Here is a 23522-nt window from a genome sequence, read left to right on the forward strand (position 1 = left end):
TATCTAGATCCTCTATGAGGCCGTGGAGAGACTCTAGTTGTGGTTTTAAAAGAAAACATGAATCATCAGCGTACAATGACACCTTAGTTTTTAAGCCACGGATTTCTAATCCATTAATATTAATGTTTGATCTAATTTTAACAGCTAACATTTCGATGGCAATAATAAATAGATATGCCGATAGTGGACAACCTTGTTTTACTCCTCTAGATAGTTTAAAACTTTCTGAGATGTAGCCATTATTTACTATTTTACACCTAGGGTTACTATACATAATTTTAACCCATTTTATAAGAGATTCCCCAAAATTGAAATATTCTAGGCATTTATATATAAACTCCAGTCGTACTTTATCAAAAGCCTTTTCAAAATCAGCTATGAAAACCAGACCTGGTGTCCCCGATATTTCATAGTGTTCTATTGTTTCCAGTACTTGCCTTATATTATCTCCAATGTATCGTCCATGTAAAAAACCTGTCTGATTAGGATGAATAATATCTGACAAAACTTTTTTTATTCTATGCGCCAAGCATTTTGCTAGGATTTTTGCATCACAACACTGAAGTGTAAGAGGTCTCCAATTTTTTAATTGGACTGGATCTTTATATATACCACTTGGGTCCTGTTTCAGTAATAACGATATCAGACCTTCTTGTTGCGTGTCTGATAATCTACCATTTATATAGGAGTGGTTAAATCAAGCTAATAATGGTCCTTTGAGTATATCAAAAAAGTTTTGTATACTTCCACTGGTATGCCATCCAGCCCTGGAGTTTTCCCATCCTTAAAGGCCCCAATTGCATCAAGCAGTTCCTCCTCTGTAATTTGGCCTTCACATGAGTCTTTCTGTACAGATGTTAATTTTACATTATTAATAGGAAAAAAATCCATACAATTAGTTTCAGTTAGTGGAGATGGAGGAGCCTGAAACGAAAACATATTCTTAAAGTACTTTACTTCCTCTTTCAAAATATCATTTGGTGAATCATGCGTGACTCCATCATTTGTAACAAGTTTTAATACATTTTTTTTGGTAGCATTTCTATATTGAAGATTGAAAAAGAATTTGGTGCATTTTTCCCCATATTCCATCCAGTTCGCTTTATTTTTATAATATATTACACTGGATCTTTCTTGAATAAGTTCCTCCATTTCTTTTTGTTTTTCCTCTAACTTATTCTGTGCCTCTATGGTACCGTTTTTATTGCTATCTAACTGTACTGTTAGTCCTTCAATTTCCTTTGTTAATATGGACTCTTTTGATCTAAATTCCCTTTGTTTTATAGATGAGTACTGAATTGCATGGCCTCTAAAGGCACACTTAAAAGTGTCCCATACAATAAGGGGATCTGCTGTACCTATGTTATGTCTGAAAAAGTCAGTTATAAAATCTTCTGTCCTAGTTCTAAACAATTTATCATCTAGTAGACTTTGATTAAATTTCCAATATCCTCGCCCACGTGGAAATTCTGTAAGAGAAATATATATGCCAATTATGTGATGATCCGACCGCATTCTGTCCCCTATCAACACTTTTTTAACTTTTGGTGCCAGAGAGAATGGTATAAGAAAGTAGTCAAGACGACTAGCTTGATTCAGCCTCCGCCATGTATATCTCACTAAATCAGGGTATTTAAGTCTCCATATATCCACTAATTCCAATATATCCATGACATTCATGATTTCCTTAAGTGCCTGAGGGTGATAGTTTGTAGTGTGATTTCCTTTCCGGTCTATAGAGGTATTTAAGACCGTATTAAAATCTCCCACTATAATAATAGAGTCTAGTGTTGCTTGTAGAGTTGATAAATTCTTATATATATTTTCAAAGAAGCTTGGATCATCATTATTCGGACCGTATAGGTTAACAAGCCATATTTGTTTATTGTCCAATAACATATTTAAAATAATCCATCTACCTTGAGGATCTGTTTGGACAATTTGCACATTTGGATCAAAATTATTGTTAATTAAAACCATCACCCCTTTTGAATTTCTTTGCCCATGGGAGAAATATATTTTGCCCCCCCAGTTCTTTTTCCACAAAACTTCATCTAAAACTGTTGAATGGGTTTCCTGTAAACAATAGATATTATAATCCTTCTCTTTTAGCCAGGTAAATACTGATCGTCTTTTCTTATTATCTGCTAAGCCATTACAATTGTAACTGGCTATACTTATTTCACCACTTACCATAATGAGACACACCTTTCATTCTTTTAATCAGAATATATTTTTGTAAACGTACTATTAAAAAGTAACATAATGATTGAGTGTCTATATAGTTGTACCATGATATTTGCATTTCTACTAAGTAAACCTCCAATTGGTCCCTACTATTCCACCCGCTAAAAGGCCTCATCTCGAGATGGCTTGTCATCCCAATGCCCGGTAGACCACCCTCGACCCCCTGTATCCCATAGCCCTGAACTGACTGGGATCCATTCTTTGAAAAGAGCATACAGTGCCATTTACCGAATTGAAGAAGATCAATTACCATATGCATTTCCATTGCCCTCACCTCGATTTGTATTATATATATCTGTGGATCATCCTCTATTGTCCCTAACATCTTTTACTTCTTCCTTCGCAACAGTTGTGGGATACACACATACACCCACACACACTCAGCCCTTACCCCCACACAACCATAAGCTCACTTTCTCAACAATTGCACCATCCCAGAGCCCAACTCAAGATGGGTCATGATTTACAAATGCACTTGCAGTTGCAGCTGCATGAGAAGGCCTGCAAGACCGCACAAAAAATTAGCAAAAATTGAGAGATTTATTTACCATTGTCATATCCTAGATAATGGAGGTCAAATGTACACCTTATTCCTGAAACACCCACAATACGGCCACCCGTCATGACCATGTCCCCACGCATCTCCATGCAGTCCGACTTTGATTTTGTGCCGCCAGGGCCACAATAATATACCCCCTCTCTGAATGTCCGAGTGTGACCCCCTCCCCATGGGTTACTGCAGCTAGTGTTGCCAGCACTGCCACTGCCTGGGTGGGGGCACCCCACCGGAATCCCCACCGGCTAGGTACAAGGTCGTCAAGGTTCTCATTAGCAGCTTTGAGAATTTCCTTGTATATTATGCTCTCCCTTTATGGGGCTTTGGCTTTGCAGGACCAACCCTGCCAAGCAGGCTCAGAATCTTGAGGGGGGCAGTGCTGCTCTTGGTCTCTGACCTCATTTTAGCTGCATACAGACCGCTTACAGCGGGCACATAAAACAGTTAGGGACTTCTCCTTAGTATCTGGGTCATTCAGGTGGGTGTCTAGGGTATAGTGCCATGGACCGTACCATTAAAATAGGATAATAAATAATTAGATATAATTTATAAAAAAATAAATAAAAAATGTAGTTCTCCATGATAGGACAATAAATAAATAAGACGTATAATTCATTATAAAGGTATATCCATCATCTGAACAACATTGAAAGCCCTCTCATACCCGGCTCACAGCAATACATTGGCTCTGGGATATGCAACCATTTCATTACTCACTCACTCAACTTTCCAAACATAACAAATAAAATAAAAAATAAACACAAACCATACCATCCACACATACTGTGCCTTCTGTTTACTTAGTTTTTATCTTCACTATGTTGAATTAGTGCTTGTGTGTTCAATTAGTTATATGTGAAGATTTATAGAAAAGCTATATTTTTTATTGTATTGTTACAATCAGTAACCGGGCTTGAATTGTGTTTATTTCCCTCGTCTATGAGAACTTTGTAATTTTTAAAATAACCATGGAGTAGTCTTTGTGTCTCTGAACAACTGGTTATCAATATATAGTTTATCAACGACGAGAGCTACTCGTTTCGCTTTTAATCTATTTTCTTTGAAAATTGGATACAGAACTTTGCGCCGTTCTGCTATTTCCTTCGGAAACTGATCATTCATGCCAATTTTGGTCCCAGCAAGTCTTTTACCCAGGCTTTTAACCATTATTTTATCTTTAAATGAAGCAAATTTGGCAACGATTGGGCGTTCGTACCTCTGCCCTCTCTGTCCGAAGCGGTGAACGCGTTCAAGTTGGATTTTGTCGATAACTTCGCGTGGAATCTGAAGCGCTGTAAGGAGGAACTCTCTAACTATAGATTCAGGAACTTCTCCTTCTTTTTCTTGGATACCTGTAAGTACCAAATTCTCTCTCATGGATCTAGTTTGTATGTCTAGTAAGGTTTCCTTCAGAACGGTGTTCTCCTTTTTAATTCCATTCATTTCGGTTTCAATCTTATTGACTGTCCCTTTTAGCGCGTGTGTTTGCTTCTCCAATGTCGCAGCTTTTTCATCACTCATCTCTAGGCTTGCCTTCAACTCTTTTATATCCTTACTAACTAATTCAAGTATACCCAGTTTGTCATTTATTGATTTTAACAGATCGGTTTCGACCTTTACCATTCCCGGTGGTGAGAATATTAAGTCATCAGTGTCTGTAGAAGAGTCACGTTTTCGTTTTGTAATCGGTTCCCCTGTCTTACTCGCCGTCATGTTTGGTTGTTGCCTGTTTTCGTAATATTTGTCGATAAATGTCTCTAGTTTTAGGATTTGTTTTGTGTTATTGTCCAGATTGAAGGTTGTCACTCACCAGATTAAGTAGTGCTAATATTTTAGTCTAATTTAGCAGATATTTCGAATATTATGTTTTATCTTGAGGTGCTCTACATAAATCCCTTCAGTCCGCCATTACCCTTACGTTACCTTTACGTCATACGTCACTACGTCCTATCAGCCCCTTTTTTCGGGAGTTTTTCTCTCCCATGTCTTATTCGATTAGTATTTTTGAAAGTGTAAGGACAATAATTCAGCCATAGTTGTTCTCAAATGTTTATTGCTTGCCAACATTTTACTCCCTCCTCTATGTTTAATATAGCACACATACATGAATTATTCATTTTGGTTGCCTATCCTGACGTGAAGTTTGTTCTGGCAGGGGGGAGATTTCCGGCACGACACCAGTGTTGTAACAACATTTTAGCAGCCAGAGCAGTTATTAGATATGATCTGTCATTTCATCATCATCATCTGGACTGTCATTACAGTACATGTAAGTAGAGTGACCACTATACTGATCCGTCATAACATAATGAATTGAAGACAAAACACACAATGAGCCATTTCAAGTTTTAATGACCTTGTAAAGAACAAGAGGGAAGATGATTGTACAGCTACAACAATGTACATACAGAGTTACCCTGTAACCCTTTTCATAGCATTATATATTCACAAATGCTTCCTTGATAAATTAGATGTTAGGATCAAACATATCAGTTTCCCATCAGCAGAAGTGGTCAGGGATGACCATGCACTGTGGCAAGTGTTTGTGATTCACAGCAGTTTAATGACTATGTAATATGTAGAAAACTTTCAATGTCTGTACAATATGTTTTTTATTACATTACCAGTTTACTCTTTCAATACCCATCTGAGTTGATAACATAATACACATTACTGGATCTGAGGGACAACACACCATTTAAAGGTCATCTTTGATTAAGCCGACATGTGCAGCGTATACCATGAATGTCGTCTCCGCGAACGAGGGAACATTGCCTTTAAAATGCACATTGTGGACGAAGCGCGATTGGATTGAATTCTAGCCATAGTCTAACCAGAATCTTTCTCCAGTTATTTCCAGTTGTCCCAACAAACTGTTGAGGTGAAGTTTCTCAACACTTGGGCAGCGGAACAGTTTCCTCCTGCCTCTTATCTGGTTAATGTCCTTACATAGTTTGTCACACATTTTCCAGAATTGTAGAACATTCTGTTGGCAGGTCACATAGTATACATCCCCTATTCCCTATACTGTGCCCTCCCTACCTTTGATCAGGACCCATAGGACTCTGGTCAAAAGTTGTGCACTATGTAGGGAATAGGGTGCCATTTGGGAAGCAGACATTTTCTTTTGATGTTTGGATGCATGAGAATAACATCATACACACACACACACTGTGCACATTCCACATCTTTTTCACTCACAGTCTCACATACATAATAAAGACCAGTGGAGGCTGGTAGGAGGAGCTGTAGGAGGACGGGTTTATTATAATGTCTGGAATGGAATAAATGGAACAGTATCAAACATATGGAAATCACATGTTTGACTCTGTTCCATCAATTCCATTCTAGCAATTACAATGAGTCTGCTCTCCTATAGCTCCTCCCACCAGCCTCTTCTGATACAGCCATAGATAAAAACAGCCTAGAGGCGAGAGACAGCTTCGGTCACACCATCAGATGCATCAGTCAGTGATGAAGTGTACAAATTTCACAGGGAAGACCCCTCTCCTGGTCGGCTCCCCCTCCATATGTCCAAACTGTAATATGCACAGGACAGGATACAGTCAGTGGTACAGATATGACAACACTTGAGTGTGAGTGAGTGTATATATACAGTACTTACCCACCACTCCGGGTCCTCCTCTCCGTCCACTACGATCACCTCTCCTTCTGTGAATGTCAACTCATCTGAGTTATCAGCAGAACAGTTGTAGATGGCTTTCACTCTCTTGGGTTTCAGTTTCTGAGTGCGATAAAGGCCAAATAATACAACGTGAGACAAGACAATGTTAGTTTATGATTTTGCAAGTGTTCAATCAGTCCTGATGGTAAATCCCAAGACTGTAAATATGACTTGATCATAATCAGTGTAAATGTGATATTACTGTATTGCTATAATAGTCTGTGTGTGAGGTAGTGATTGCACAGCTCTAATTGGAGCTAATGATTGGCTGAGGTCAGGTCCTGTGTGGCTCAGTTGGTAGAGCATGGCGTTAGCAACATCAAGATTGTGGGTTCCTTTCCCACTAGGGCCACCCATATGAAAATGTATGCACACACTGCTCTAAGTTGCTTTGGATAAAAGTGTCTGCTAAATGGCATATTTTATTATTATATGAGGCGCTTACAGGGTGGTTGGCGCGGGGCTTCAGTGTTGGAGGTGAGGTGGGACCAGAGCTGTGAGGGGAGCCAGGTACAGGTGCAGCCTTTACTGCTCACACAAACAAAAAGACACACAGAGACAGGAATCATCAATTCATTGACGTAACACATAGAATAAAGCCGCAATTGTAAAAGAAGATTTAGAACTGCAGCTTAATTCCCTTCAATGATGTTTATTGCTGAGGCGTTTCGGCTCCTTTGTTAAAGCACATTAAGTTGAAGTCGGAAGTTTACAAACGCTTAGGTTGGAATCATTAAAACTCGTTTTTCAACCACTCCACAAATTTCTTGTTAACAAACTATAGTTTTGGCAAGTCGGTTAGGACATCTACTTTGTGCATGACACAAGTCATTTTTCCAACAATTGTTTACAGACAGATTATTTCCCTTATAATTCACTGTATCACAATTCCAGTGGGACAGAAGTTTACATACACTAAATTGACTGTGCCTTTAAACAGCTTGGAAAATTCCAGAAAATGATGTCATGGCTTTAGAAGCTTCTGATAGGATAATTGACATAATTTGAGTCAATTGGAGGTGTACCTGTGGATGTATTTCAAGGCCTACCTTCAAACTCAGTCCCTCTTTGGTTGACATCATGGGAAAATCAAAATTAGCCAAGACCTCAGAAAAAAAATTGTAGACCTCCACAAGTCTGGTTCATCCTTGGGAGCAATTTCCAAACGCCTGAAGGTACCACATTCATCTGTACAAACAATAGCACGCAAGTATAAACACCATGGGACCACGCAGCCATCATACCGCTCAGGAAGGAGATGCATTCTGTCTCCTAGAGATTAACGTACTTTGGTGCGAAAAGTGCAAATCAATCCCAGAACAATAGCAAAGGACCTTGTGAAGATGCTAGAGGAAACAGATACAAAGTATCTATATCCACAGTAAAAGGAGTCCGATATCGACATAACCTGAAAGGCCGCTCAGCAAGGAAGAAGCCACTGTTCAAACCGCCATAAAAAAGCCAGACTACAGTTTGCAACTGCACATGGGGACAAATATCGTACTTTTTGGAGAAATAATCCTCTGGTCTGATGAAACAAAAATAACTGTTTGGCCATAATGACCATCGTTATGTTTGGAGGAAAAAGGGGGAGGCTTGCAAGCCGAAGAACACCATCCCAACTGTGAAGCACGGGGGTGGCCGCATCATGTTGTAGGGGTGCTTTGCTGCAGGAGGGACTGGTGCACTTCACAAAATAGATGGCATCATGAGGGAGGAACATTATGTGGATATATTGAAGCAACATCTCAAGACATCAGTCAGGAAGTTAAAGCTTGGTCGCAAATGGGTCTTCCAAATGGACAATAACTCCAAGCATACTTCCAAAGTTGTGGGAAAATGGCTAAAGGACAACAAAGTCAGGTATTGGAGTGGCCATCACAAAGCCCTGACTTCAATCCCATAGAACATTTGTGGGAAGAACTGAAAAAGCATATGCGAGCGAGGAGGCCTACAAACCTGACTCAGTTACACCAGCTCTGTCAGGAGGAATGGGCCAAAATTCACCCAATTTATTGTGGGAAGCTTGTGGAAGGCTACCCGAAACGTTTGACCCAAGATAAACAATTTAAAGGCAATGCTACCAAATACTAATTGAGTGTATGTAAACTTCTGACCCACTGGGAATATGATGAAAGAAATAAAAGCTGAAATAAATCATTCTCTCTGCTATTATTCTGACATTTCACATTCTTAAAATAAAGTGGTGATCCTAATGGTGAAAAACTGAGTTTAAATGTATTTGGCTAAGGTGTATGTAAACTTCCAACTTCAACTGTACATTAAAGCTCTTTGAATCAGAACAGACCAGTTATTTAATATTTTATAATAATTGTATTTGTCTGTTTACCTGGTCCATCAGTTAGTCCAGCAGTCCTGGTGGGAGGTCCTTTAGGAGTGGGTTTATCTGAACTGAACCCACACATACACGAAGGGTCTTAGTTAACTGATAATCACTAGATGGAGAACGGGGAGTGAAACCAATCCATCCATCTACTGTATCTATCTATCCACAGGTTTTCTCCCTCATTCCATCTACACACATTATGCAATACTCTTGAATGAGAACATATGAGCATGCAGTTTAAGAATTCAAAACATCATCCTTCCATGGTCAGTGGCCATATGTGTCTCCGAGTAGAAGTGCTGATTTAGGATTAGGTCCCCCCTATCCACGTAATCATATTCATTGTGATTTAAAATACTAAACGGATCCTAATTCAGCACTCTTACTCTGAGATGCTTGATAAATTCTGCCCCAGTTCTTACCTAGTCGGTGATTTAGGTGACTTGGGCCCTGTGGCTCTCCTGCTGGGATGGTGTGCGGGGACAGGAGAGGGGTGTGCGGGGACAGGAGGGGGCTGTGTGGGTTTGAAGGGGGGTGCTGTTGGTAGGACTGGTCCTCCTGGGATGACCGTTGGCACTGGAGGCCCAGGTAATACTGGAGGTAAAGGTGGTAGAGGACCAGTCTTATGGCCTCTAGGCTCCATCACATTGGTCCTCTTGTTCACAGGGGGAGGGGGAGCAGTTGGAGGAAGCACTACATGGAGAGAGGGGAGTGATATCAATCTATCTATCTATCACATAATTATAAAGGCCTTTTTACATCTGCAGTCATTAAAAATGTACTTATATCTTGTAATACAGTGCTTATATTGTGTTATTTATTGTGTAGTATGGTATAGTGCACTTACCATACATGGAGCTGTTGGGGTCTGGGGTGTGAGGGTTTGGGGGGTCTGAGGAGGACCTCTGTCTACCCACCACCTCCATAGGAGCCTGCTTCCACCGTGGACCTGCAAGGTTACAGTCATAGGGTCAACCATTTAGGGTCAACCATTTGTCACTATTCCAGCAACACTTTCAAGGACCTATGGTCCAGCGCAGGGGTGACAAACTCAATTCCTGAAGGGCCAAGTAGCTGTGGGTTAGAAAAGGAGAAGGATAACACGATTTGAGTATATGAGCAGTAGCAATAAGGAGAGAGGTTGGTTTATGCCCTATTGGGGCGGTCGTGTTTTCCAGTAATACATTTGCAGACGCTATAGTATTGGTTCTAATACAAGGTATTAAGTGCCGTGACCAATTAATAGGCACAAATACCATAACTATTCTCTGGGGAAGTGGGTCGCGCTACCTTGGAAAATAGTTAATAGAAGGTGTAGAGACGGGAGTGAAGAAATCTAAAACACCCTGGATACCGTCGGGAGAGGTTTGGGAATAATAACTATTAAAATGGTGACAGACGGCCCCGATTCTCCCTGTAAAGTGGAACTAGAGAATTTTAATAAAGCCATGGAGGCGCTGAAAGTAGCGCACAAGCATTCTACCAATTCGGCTCGAATATGGGAAAAATTTTGCAAACTGGATAAAATTGGTCAGCATTTCCTGGCTAACGGAACAATCTAATCTGATAGAGAATTCAGGGAGGCAATTGTGACTTGACATAGAACCAGAATCAAAAGCTCAATATACCAACGTTTTGATGTCATCATTCTATCAACAAAAAATACAAACCGATAAACCCGGAATTAGTAGAAGTACGCAGCCACAGAAAGACTGGGTACGGGAGTACATTGATAGAAGTTGCACTTCAGCTTTGGTGGCAGGTTTGAAACCTGTGATCAAAACGGCAATTGCGGGGGTTGTGGGTGAAATAGAGCAGGATGATTTGAGTGGAATATAACTCTGCTCACTTTGCGGACGTGCGAGGGGTTAATAACAGCCACAGTGGAAGTCACTAACAGTGGTTTCAATGTCCAAGGTAAGACAAAGAAAAGTAGCGAAAAACACCAAAGCGTAGGGAGATAGATCCCTGTTTTAGATGTGGGGCCGTTGGGTATTGGAATAATGAGTGTAGAGTGGAAGTGGAGCCTGTTGCATTCGGAGGTAATGCTGCCATGCAAGCGTTTGCCTCTTTTTCAAAAGAGCAGCAACAAAACCTCCTGAAAGTAGCGGGACAGGAAACTTTCACATAGGGGTGTATGGTATCGGTTCGATCAATAGTGGTTTATAGAGATGACAGTTTTTATGTGAAGGAAGACGGATGAGAACACGTTTTACACAACTTATTAATAGATGCCAGGGATCAAAGATCGCGGATTCGTTATGATGAGAAATTGGCTAAATTTGCCACAGGAAAAAGTATTTTGGGTTAAAGAATCTAGGCGAAACACCCGGGGAATGGATTCTAAAGCGGTAACAAATAAAAAGTATCTGGCCAAACACTCCTGGCAACTCAGAAAACCGTGGGGGGTTTTAATCTCATGAGCCATTTTATGTCGTTTTATATGAAATAGATTTACATTTCATGTCATCTTATTCTGAAATATATTTCTAGAATGGACGAAAGGGTGGAGGGGGCACGAGGAATTAGCATTGGGGTACCAAACCTAAAACGAACTTTATTTTTTTTTAGTTCATTGACATGGTGGTGCGGTAGTTATGGAGAATCATGGGGAAAAGAGACCAGTGAATCGTTAGACTCGGTGGTGAGATAATGTCGGAGAAAGTTGAAATGGAAGGAGTCAACGGCTCCAGCGGACATGTTATGTTCAGTGTTCTAAAGGGAAATAAGATTGTGTATGGTGTGATCATAGAACAGAGGCCATAAATCTCTGCGTTTGTAAACCTCACTGTGAATGTTAATCATGTTTATTTATTTTTTTGTTCATGTTTTATTATCATTGTTTGTCCATTTATAAGTCATTTCCAAATGTATGTAATGTTGAACAGTATGATGTCAAATGTTTAAAAAAAAGGGGGGACTGATGGGTTTGGATTTCTGAACTTGAAATATTATTCATCATTAGTTATACTAGAGACCTGAGGGGTGCCATAGCCGAGGGTCTACACCAGAAGTTAATGGTTATCTGTAGGAGGAAGCTATATGGTGGATGCAATTAAGCTTGGAATGTTTTGAGTGCAGGGAAAACGATCACGTGGCAGGCATTGATAAGGGGAGAGAGAGTCATGGACTAGTGATGAAGGGGGTCGAGGTCAGGTCAAGTCACGTTAAGGGAGAGGAAAAGTTTATTGCCCGTATCACTTAGTTTCCTGCCTAGCAATAAAGATACAATGTTTAACGAGATGGAGACTCCACCCAAAGTGGGGTACAAATACCACCATGATGGTAAACATGTTGTGTTCGATTCAGCTGTTTGATCCTTTGGGAAGAATAAACTTGGTTTGAGCTTTCATAGTGTCCATTGAGTTCTTACTCTGATAATTAGAACCTAACGAAAGGAAATAACAAAAACCAGAAGACACCCTCCAGGACTTGAGTTTGACACCCCTGACCTAATGCATGACCTATGACCTATGCTCATTGCCGTCCGACTGACCTTTGGTGGCTGTCCTGGGGGGAAGGTGAGGGATGGGTACCACCGGTAACGCTGGCACGCCGGAGGGAGGGGGGCTGAGTTCCAGGATTGTGCCATAGGTCTCGTTGTTCATCATCATGCTGGGGAGATGGGCTCTCTGCTTGTCTCTGGCCAGGCTGGCTGCGTCGCGGGCCAGGGAGGCCATGTTGGGACCACCAGGCATTGGACCCATGAGACCACTGCTCGGGACGAAACAGCTGACAGGACGTTCCTGCTCTGACCGTCTGTGGGGGATGGGCTGGTTATGGGGGATAGGACGCACAGGTAGAGATCATTAGCAGGCTAGTAATGCTATCGATGCCATCTCTTTTAACAATTGGAAACAGATGGTGATATGCTACATACACAGCATAGCAGAGCCTACATGCACAGCATAGCACAGCCTCCATGCACAGCATAGCACAGCCTACATACACAGCATAGCACAGCCTACATGCACAGCATAGCACAGCCTACATGCACAGCATAGCACAGCCTACATACACAGCATAGCACAGCCTACACACAGCATAGCACAGCCTACATGCACAGCATAGCACAGCCTACATGCACAGCATAGCACAGCCTACATACACAGCATAGCACAGCCTACATACACCGCATAGCACAGCCTACAAGCACGGCATAGCACAGCCTACATGCACAGCATAGCACAGCCTACATGCACAGCCTACATGCACAGCATAGCACAGCCTACAAGCACGGCATAGCACAGCCTACATGCACAGCATAGCACAGCCTAGCACAGCCTACATGCACAGCCTACATACACAGCATAGCACAGCCTACATACACAGCATAGCACAGCCTACATACACAGCATAGCACAGCCTACATACACAGCATAGCACAGCCTACATACACAGCATAGCACAGCCTACATACACAGCATAGCACAGCCTACATGCACAGCATAGCACAGCCTACATGCACAGCATAGCACAGCCTACATACACAGCATAGCACAGCCTACATACACAGCATAGCACAGCCTACATGCACAGCATAGCACAGCCTACATACACAGCATAGCACAGCCTACATACACAGCATAGCACAGCTTATATGCATAGTAAGTGTGTCTGGTATACAGTAGGCAGCACCGATTCCCCTGGGATGTCATAAACACATACACTACATGACCAAAAGTATGTGGACACCTGCTCGTCAAACATCTCATTCCAAATCATGGGCATTAATATGAACTTGGTCCCCCCTTTGCTGCTTTAACAGCCTCCACTCTGTTAGATTTCAGTGCAGCCTTTGATATTATTGACCACAACCTGTTGCTGAGAAAACGGGGTCACTTAGAAATGGGGTCACTTAGAAATGTCCTTGTTTTTGAAAGAAAAAGCAAATTTTTTGTCCATTTAAATAACATCAAATTGATCAGAAATACAGTGTCGACATTGTTAATGTTGTAAATGACTATTGTTGCTGGAAACGGCTGATTTTTATTGGAATATCTACATAATCAAACCCACAAATGCTGATGCTCCAGATACTCAAAAAGTCCAGTTTTATTGCTTCTTTAATCAGGACAACAGTTTTCAGCTGTGCTAACATAATTGCAAAAGGGTTTTCTAATGATCAATTAGCCTTTTAAAATGATAAACTTGGATTAGCTAACACAATGTGCCATTGGAACACAGGAGTGATGGTTGCTGATAATGGGCCTCTGTATGCCTATGTAGATATTCCATAAAAAAATCTGCCGTTTCCAGCTACAATAGTCATGTACAACATTAACAATGTCTACACTGTATTTCTGATCAATTTTATGTTATTTTAATGGACAAAAAATGTGCTTTTCTTTCAAAAACAAGGAAATTTATAAGTAACTCCAAACTTTTGAACGGTAGTGTATGTGTTATGGCTTTTCAACCTCTGCTATATCGTGGATTCAGAGCTCTCTACTGTATCTAATAGAACTCAGAGGGTTTACTTTAATGGAAGCTTCTCTAACGTCAAACATGTAAAGTGTGGTGTAATGCAGGGCAGCTCTCTAGGCCCTCTACTCTTTTCTATTTTTACCAATGACTTGCCACTGGCATTAAACAAAGCATGTGTGTCCATGTATGCTGATGATTCAACCATACAGCAATTTTCAACACACTCCACAAAGCAAGTCCCGCAGTCTCTAGCTTGATCTTATCTTAATTATTGTCCAGTCATATGGTCAAGTGCTGCAAAGAAAGACCTAGTTAAAATGCAGCTGGCCAAGAACAGTTTGGGATGAGTTGGACCGCAGAGTGAAGGAAAAGCAGCCAACAGGTGCTCAGCATATGTGGGAACTTCTTCAAGACTATTGGAAAAGCATTCCAGGTGAAGCTGGTTGAGAGAATGCCAAGAGTGCGCAAAGCTGTCATCAAGGCCAAGGGTGGCTACTTTGAAGAATCTCAAATATAAAATATATTTTGATTTGTTTAACACTTTTTGGTTACTACATGATTCCATATGTGTTATTTCATAGTTTTAATATCTTCACTATTATTCTACAATGTAGAAAATAGTAAAAATAAAGAAAACCCTGGAATGAGTAGGTGTGTCCAAACTTTTGATTGGTACTGTATATACATTTTAACGTTTTTGTTTGTTTTTAATGGGTTTTTTGTTACGTGTCAGACCGCAGTAAAACTATCTGTCGCCATGGGGATCCTAATAAATCAAATCAAAATAAAGGTCAACTAACTCACCTTGTCCTCCATCTCATCTTCGCTCTCGTCCAGGTCATCGTCGTTGCTGAGCCGCCACTCATACTCCACATGCACATGGACGTTGAACTTCCCCGTCTCGGCCTGGGTCAGCTGAACACCACAAAGACAACAAACGTATCTGCTGTTACCCATCTTGATCATATGGCATCATGGACTCTCCTCTAATAAAGAGGATCATCATATTGTTATAGGCTGTTTCCTAATCCTCCACTCTTTTCCAAAAGTGTGCCTTTTCCCTCTCCCTGTCATGGATTTAAAAGCATATGAATGGTGTAAGCATTGTCTGGTGGGAGTTTTCACTATTGTTAAATCCATGACGAGAAGTGTGCAAGTTAACACGTTTGGAAAAGGGTGGAGAATTGTGATGCAGTCATTGTGTTAAAATGTCTATGACCTTCAGATTACATTGCAAGCCTACACTCACCAGCTCCTCACACTGCGTATGTTTGAGGCGCTTGGCGATGTCCATTGGCGTTTCTCCTGCCTCGTTGGCTGCACACAGAGACAGACAAACCAACCAGAGCTTCATTAACGTGTTTCTATGGGACTTGACTAGCCCTTTATCATTTGTTTATGGGTTTGTATCCTAAATTGCACCCTACTCCATATATAGTGCACTACTTTTGACTAGAGCCCTATGAGCCCTGATTAAAAGTAGTGCACTATATAGGGAATAGGGTGCGATTTGGGATGTAGAATGATCCTATGAGGGTACTTACCAATACTGACTGAGGCCCTGCCCCGCAGTAGCAGTTTGAGACACTCGCTGTTGTCGGTCAGGCAGCAGTAGTGCAGTGCCGTGCTCCCTTTGGCTGTCTGCTTCTCCAGGTTGCCACTTACACACACAGACAGAATTACAGACAGAGAGAGACACACACACACGTTGGTTTTACTATCCAAGTGGGGGACAAAAAATGTATACCCATTCAAAATCGTATTTTCCCTAACCCTAAACCTTACTCTTAACACCTAACCCTAATTCCTAACCCCTTCCCGTACCCTAATTCTAACCCTAAACCTAACCCCTAAGCCTAATAAAGCCTTATTTTACTATCCTTGTGAGGACTTTGGGAACCTAAAAAGAAAAGTTAAGTTAGACACGCAGCTGAGAACTATCACCACAAGGGGGCAACACTGCCGTTCGTTGATATTGACAATTATTGGGAGAACAACTTCTGCTCCTATCTAAATATTTCATTATATGCTGTTAAATAACTTCCCCTCTTCACATTTGATATCTGAGAGCTTGTTTGCTTCTGCTACTATAAGCTATAAAACCAGCATCTTTTCACCCAGTACTTTAGTACCTATTTTGGGCCAGGAAGTCCACAATATGGAGGGAGTTGCGGTCCACCATTCGTACTGCTAGGTGTAGTGCTGTCTCACCCGGTTCCTGAGGGCATGAAACAATGACAACTCAAGACAACAGTTCGACAACATCAGAGTTAGAAACATATAGCCAATATACCTACCAATCAGAGGCATTCAAATATGACAAATCACACAAAAACATCATTATAAAACTAGAAAAACCAGTCAAGCTTTTTAAGTCCATGAGGGACTTCAAGACTAATGTTTCTCTCATGTCATTGTTAGAAGGCAATGTCTACTTCCCAAATGGCACCCTATTCCCTAATAGTGCACTATTTTTGACCAGGGCCTATAGTGCTCTGGTGAAAAGTAGTGGACTATGTACGAAATAGGGTGCCATTTGGGACGCAACAGTGTCAATCATCTCACATGCTCATTGGCCAGCGGGATGGTCTCCATCAGGTCCACTCCTTCAGCATAGACCTGGATGAGAGAGAGGATGTCTCGGGTCTTCACTGCCTCACACAGGACTTGCAGCCTGGACGCCACGTCCGCACACTTCCTCTGAGCAAAACGCTTCTCCGTGTACTTGGCTGTGATGTAGTCCTTCCTCGTCTGCCTGAGGGAGACAAGAGCCCAGACAGATAGATGATCAAATACCAGGAAAGAGACAGGAAACAAGTGCAAACCTGCGTACAAATTGGCACCCTCTCCCTTATATATTAGTGCACAGGAGGTTGGTGGCACCTTAATTGGGGAGGACGGGCTTGTGGTAATGGCTGGAGTGGAAGGGGTAGAATGGTATCAAACACATGATTTGTTGCCATTCCATTTGCTCGGTTCCATCCGTTATTATGAGCCGTCCTCCCCTCAGCAGCACAGTGCACTACTTTTTTTTGTAAAAAATGTTTTTATTTAACCTTTATTTTACTAGGCAAGTCAGTTAAGAACTAATTCTTATTTACAATGACGGCCTACACCGGCCAAACATGGACGACGCTGGGCCAATTCTGCGCCACCCTATGGGACTCCCAATTACGGCTGGTTGTGATATAACCTGGATTCGAACCAGGGTGTCTGTAGACCAGGGCCCATTGAATTGGGTGCCATTTTGGACACAAGCTAAGACATTCAGGACTATAAACAGTATAAAAAAAGAAGTGAAACGTATTCGACTTAATGTGAAATTAAATATATTCAGTGTTGTTCCTGTTTTGTGTGGCCTGCCCTGCAGTCTGTCACTTACATGTCACTGGAGGGGTTCGGTTTAGTCACGCTCTGTGCAGACAGGTCCGCCTCCATGATCTCATTGAAACCTGCGTTCCCTACATTCTTAGCCAGCTGGGGAAGACCAGGTAGAGCACACGTCAATTTCGTATCTGCTCAGCCTTTATTAATCTAGCCTGGTCCCAGATTTGTTTGTGACGAACATGGACAATGACCATAGGAGTTGTCAAGACACCATGAACAGATCTGGGGACCACACTACTAATAATCTTACTAACTATACTATAGTACAAAAGTCTGTCAAATACAATACTAAAAGCCTGTAGTATCTACCAGGAGCTCTGAGGTTCCCAGGACGTCCAGTGTGAGAGACTGTATTCTAGAGTAGTGGACACCCATCTCCCTGTGGATTCCAGAACACTCGATGCAGATGAGCACTCCCAGGTTAGTGGAGAGCCAGGTGGGATCTGAAGACAGAGATAGAGGATATTATCAGTGTTAAGACTAGTGTGCTGTATCCCGGGGTGGTCTGCCTTTTCCCAGCATGCTCTGTGTGTCACTCACTGGGCGCTCCACAGTCGCAGCACACATCGTTGCCGCTCATCCTCTCGACCTCGCTGACAATGGCCTTGGTCAGCTCCTGGACTATGTTGTTCTCCCCTCCCTCGTCCTGGTCTCCTTTGAAGGCATCGTTCAGGGCTTCCTCCTTACTGTTCTGCAGGACTGAGATCCATCTGAAAACACAGGCAGCCGAGAGAACCAGTGAGCTCTGAGGGCAAAAGTTGAGTCCCATATGGCACCCTATTCCCTATGTAGTGCACTACCTTTGACCGGAGCCCTATGGGGAATAGGGTTCCATTAGTGACGCGAAAAACTTTAAAGAGAATCTGAGAGACCAATTACATGTACCACTGTATCATGTACACACATAATGATGTACACACCACGTTCACACACAAACATGCATAGTGCAAAAGGCACAGACAGGCACAGTACTTACATCTGACACTCTGCCTCATCCTCAGCTTGAAAGTGATATGTTCTGTCATCTGTTTAGACAAATAATAGGCTGATTGAGCAACATGCAACTGGCACTTGCAGTAAGAGATGCTAAGAGACTCGATGGAAGATGCATGTCTGTCATTCAATAAATATCATATCATAGAGTCTACGAAATAAAATCTGTGAAATAAAGTATGTTTTCTATCATGCTTTTGCTATTTTAGCTAGATATTCAGACTAGTGTTGCAGAGGTTTGAGATGGAGCATCAAAGTGCTGCTTAAGTTACGTGAGAAGAGATCAAAGCTTTTCTTCTCATCCGGGTTACGCTTCACTTGACAGGTTAGCAGGTTGAGTTTAGCTGGTGGTGTGTTAGCCTATGAGAGAGGAGCAGAGAAGAGTAAGAGAACCGAGGGGGCCAGACTGCTGAAGTTGATCATATTGTATTCATGCCACTTTCCCAGTTGGGTAATGCCAAACAGTAAAATTACTTTTAATAAAAAACATTATTTCAAAAATAAAAAGAGAACGTCAAATGCAGCAGCCTCCTAGAAATGTATCGTTGGCCTTTTCCTCTCTGTCCTGTTGAATGAAACGTTATGCTTACAGCCACATCTCTGTGAAGGCCCAAAGAACAGCAGTGTTGTCGCACAATTACTGTCCAGTTATTTAATGTGAAATGCAGGGAAACAGAACAAATGTGATCCTTTTCTTCCATTATCACTGGACAAATTCACTGTGGAAACTCTATTTCAAATGGCTACCCAGACTATTTGCATTGCCAACCCCCCCACCCCCCCCTTTTACGTCGCTGCTACTCTCTGTTATCATCTATGCATAGTCACTTTAATAACTCTACCTACATGTACATGTTACCTCAACTAACTGGTGCGCCCGCACATTGACTCTGTACCGGTACCCCTGTATATAGTCTCGCCATTGTTATTTTACTGCTGCTCTTTAATTACTTGTTCTTTTTATTTCTTATTCATATTTTTTAAACTGCATTGTTGGTTAGGGGCTTGTAAGTAAGCACTTCACTGTCTACACACCTGTTGTATTTGGCGCATGTGACTAATACAATTTGATTGGATGCTCGGGGGGAATTCACTGTGGAACCCATGCTCAGGGGGAATTCACTGTGGAAGCCAGGCTCAGGGGGAATTCACTGTGGAAGCCAGGCTCAGGGGGAATTCACTGTGGAAGCCAGGCTCAGGGGGAATTCACTGTGGAAGCCAGGCTCAGGGGGAATTCACTGTGGAAGCCAGGCTCAGGGGGAATTCACTGTGGAAGCCAGGCTCAGGGGGAATTCACTGTGGAAGCCAGGCTCAGGGGGAATTCACTGTGGAAGCCAGGCTCAGTGGGAATTCACTGTGGAAGCCAGGCTCAGGGGGAATTCACTGTGGAAGCCAGGCTCAGGGGGAATTCACTGTGGAAGCCAGGCTCAGGGGGAATTCACTGTGGAAGCCAGGCTCAGGGGGAATTCACTGTGGAAGCCAGGCTCAGGGGGAATTCACTGTGGAAGCCAGGCTCAGTGGGAATTCACTGTGGAAGCCAGGCTCAGGGGGAATTCACTGTGGAAGCCAGGCTCAGGGGGAATTCACTGTGGAAGCCAGGCTCAGGGGGAATTCACTGTGGAAGCCATGCTCAGGGGAAATTTTAGCTTTCAAACAATATCTCAGTACTGTGTCTGGCGAGAAGCTGCTATAATGTTAGAGGTTTTAGGACCGGACACAGGTTTGTCAGTCACTGAAATGATCAGTCACGACATTCTGTGATCACAACTAAGACAATGCTATGCCATTAGGACAATAACGTTGGAGCTCAGGGTAATGTTGTCAAGAGGAAAGTCATGCCCAAAAGAGCTTGTACTGGTTTGTGATTGGATTCCTAGAACAGGTCAACAGGAATCCAGTCAAGTTTGAGAGTACTGGTTAGTAATGAAATCACCCCGCATGCCGACCAAAAAAAGAAGAGTTCAATTCCTCTTCCCACCATTCTGTCTATCATCCTTTTCCTTATGCTCTTCCTTCTGTTGATCTTTCTCTTATTCTTGCTCTCTCCTAACATGTTGTTTGGCTCTTCAAAAAAAAGAAGGTAATAATAATAATTGTACTTCGTCGTCCACATCTTATTTTTTCCCCAATTTACGGAAGAAATGTGTCCAAAATAAAGACCTCACAGAATCCCACTGACTGACATGTAGTATGTACTGTATATTCAGACCGTAAGGAGAGGGCCATGCATGACAGCATGCATGAAGGAAAGTGAGTGACCAATAGGATAAGACAAAAACAGGAAGTCTCTTACCGTTCCATGGGAGATAGTCAGGAACCCGTTCTTCACCGAACACTTCCTCTTTTGCCACACCTTCCTGAGACTGAAGAAGAGTAAACATTCATTATTTCACTAGAACACTCTATTCCTCTACGGCACAGCTTCTATATCACAAACCACAACCAGAAAGTGTACAGTATTATATAGAGCCATTATTGAATGGAACTCCCTTCCATCTCATATTGTTCAAATGAACAGCAAACCTGCTTTCAGGAAACAGATAAAGCAACACCTCATGGCACAATGCCTTTCCCCTATTTGACCTAGATAGTTTGTGTGCATGTATTGACATGAAGGCTACGTGTATATTTTTTAAATTTATGTAGTTCTGTCCTTGATGTTGTTGTCTATTAATGCTTTGTATTATGTCATGTTTCATGTTTTGTGTGAACCCCAGGAAGAGTTGCTGCTGCTTTCACAACAGCTAATAAAATACCAAACCATACCATTTCATGAACAGCAAATGGAATGATGTATGTGATAAGTCCATCCATATCATCATATTACCCCAACGCCTCGATTAAAAGCACATTTCCCTGCCTTTGGCGGGGAAACAAACAGCTCCTCTTGGCTCTGTGTAAGAGACCAGAGGCCAAATTGGTGATTGAAGCTCTGTCCACTCACCCCTCACTCTTCTTGTACAGCATTCCACAGCGTTCTGTACCGTGGGCCTTATTCCCCTGGAGCTGGTGAAGGCTGTATCCTGTCTGCTTGGCCTGGGTCTCCTAATGCATCAGAGACACACTCAGTCATGAGGACATAACACTTCTCCCATCTCTCATAGCTCAGGTGTTCATCTGAATCAAGTTTCTTCAATGTCCTCTCCCGAAGGCCTATTCTACTCTACGCTGCGTAAAAGTGATGGTGCTTGGCAATTCTATACAGCCCTTTTTGAGAGCCATATATGAAGCGAGCCATTGAACACTTTTTGGTTCTACATAGCACCATTTCTTCTAGCAGTGTAGGTGTACACCTTGCAGCCTTATTTCAATATATTCAGATAGAGTGAGTGACTCTAGAATCTGGAAGCAATTGAGATTTGAATGGAGGGCTTGAGCAGAGCCTTGCATTCAGAAAGAACTACAGATATCAATGTGTGCAGTGGTCAGGAAGTTTGGAAGCTGTTTTTATTTCCTTAAAATCCTATCTGTGGTTAAGAACATTGATTATGGCTTTATCCCAAATAGCACCCTATGGGCATGGTAAAAGGTAGTGCACTATATAGGGAATAGGGTGCAATTTGGAACTCCGCCTTGATTGGGGAAAGAGCTAAAGTTCACCAAGAAAGCAGACATTCCCTCTCCTAGCCACTGGTGGAAACCATGATCAGTCTATTGCATTGTAACATGACACGACACACGAGACTAGTCATCTATACTCCTGTAAGTAGACTAGGGTCTTGTGAGGGAGAACTACTGGCTTTTCCTATTTTCCTATGACAAGACAGGCAAGACTAAATACATTACAGTATATGTGCTATAACTGGTCTGTCATTGGATTAGGTCCCTTCCTCTCTGCTACCAAGCTAATGTAACTGGTGGGATCTGAACACTGGTCTCCTACTCAGTAAACCAATGGCCTAACCATAAGAACAAGAGGAGATTCCCTCTTGGGCCAAAGGTGACACTAGTTTTAAGTCGCAGGCAGGCAGGGCTACCTCATCCCAAGGGTGTGACTCTAAATCACCTCCGCTACTTACTCCAGTGATTGAGAGCTCACCTCTTTCTGTTCAGACTGTAGGGAGGACTTGAGAACGTCTCTGAGCTCACTAAGCTGTTTCCTCTCTCCATCTTGGGTCTGTTTGATCTGAGAAACAGGAAGTGAGAGAACTGGGTGAGGTGAGTGACACATTATTGACAGACAGGCAGTAAAACCATGGTAACATCCAAAGAGAATATTATAAAATATGGATGCTTGGAGAGAGTGGCTCACTATAGTCAAGTCTGTAGCCAGTTTCTCTATGGAAGGTTTGAGGCTATTCACTGTGTTCAGACCATCCTGGAAAAAGCTGTGAGGAGAGAGGAAACAGAGGTCACCAGGAGTCAAGATGGGTCAAGCATTAGCCTCCTACAAAAGACAAATGCATTGACTAAACAGTGCTAATCTGACTAAACAGTGCTAATCTGAAATCACTTGTAAATGAAAACAACATACTTGCATTGGGCGTGAAAATATTTGATGAGGTTCTGGAGAAAATCGACCCCCTTCTTTGTTTTAATTTCATTCACTTTGAGAAGATACTGTAGACAAAATAAGACATACCTAGTAACAATATTAACGGACATGTGTAAATACTCCTCAGTGGACCCTGTTGTGTCTTCTATCCTGCATAGCCTCTGATAGGTGAAATAATTAGATAGCCAGTTTCAACCTTCTCACCTCACACATCTGGAGCTGAAAGAGGCGTCTCTCCTTCTCCATCTCCTCAGCGATCTCTCCTCCACTGAACTCTGTCCGTATCATCCCATGCTGCTTAGCATGCTCCTTCTTCTCCTTCTCTATCTTAGTGCTGCAGGGAACACAGAGGTCTCAGTGATGATGATGATGATGATGAAGCACA

General features: G+C 42.1%; 1 protein-coding gene across 1 annotated transcript in view; it reads right to left on the reverse strand.

The window, feature by feature from the left end:
- Positions 1-5137: 5137 nt before the first annotated feature.
- LOC120024290 (arf-GAP with SH3 domain, ANK repeat and PH domain-containing protein 2-like) overlaps positions 5138-23522 on the reverse strand; it is a 48764-nt gene continuing 30379 nt past the window's right edge. Inside the window, exons 7-29 of the mRNA XM_038968493.1 lie at positions 23342-23471; positions 23117-23202; positions 22895-22970; positions 22682-22768; positions 21587-21687; positions 20936-21005; positions 18915-19002; positions 18626-18674; positions 18190-18359; positions 17959-18092; positions 17645-17739; positions 16828-17017; positions 16395-16480; positions 15807-15922; positions 15512-15579; positions 15067-15177; positions 12332-12608; positions 9683-9784; positions 9258-9528; positions 8839-8900; positions 6934-7016; positions 6429-6548; positions 5138-6342 (exon numbers count right to left, since the gene is read on the reverse strand). Of these exons, the coding sequence (XP_038824421.1) occupies positions 6268-6342; positions 6429-6548; positions 6934-7016; positions 8839-8900; positions 9258-9528; positions 9683-9784; positions 12332-12608; positions 15067-15177; positions 15512-15579; positions 15807-15922; positions 16395-16480; positions 16828-17017; positions 17645-17739; positions 17959-18092; positions 18190-18359; positions 18626-18674; positions 18915-19002; positions 20936-21005; positions 21587-21687; positions 22682-22768; positions 22895-22970; positions 23117-23202; positions 23342-23471 (2647 nt within the window). The 3' untranslated portion in view covers positions 5138-6267. The remainder of the gene's footprint in view (positions 6343-6428; positions 6549-6933; positions 7017-8838; positions 8901-9257; positions 9529-9682; positions 9785-12331; positions 12609-15066; positions 15178-15511; positions 15580-15806; positions 15923-16394; positions 16481-16827; positions 17018-17644; positions 17740-17958; positions 18093-18189; positions 18360-18625; positions 18675-18914; positions 19003-20935; positions 21006-21586; positions 21688-22681; positions 22769-22894; positions 22971-23116; positions 23203-23341; positions 23472-23522) is intronic.

The sequence above is a fragment of the Salvelinus namaycush genome, chromosome 29 (assembly GCF_016432855.1).
Source record: "Salvelinus namaycush isolate Seneca chromosome 29, SaNama_1.0, whole genome shotgun sequence".
NCBI classification, from domain to species: Eukaryota; Metazoa; Chordata; class Actinopteri; order Salmoniformes; family Salmonidae; genus Salvelinus; species Salvelinus namaycush.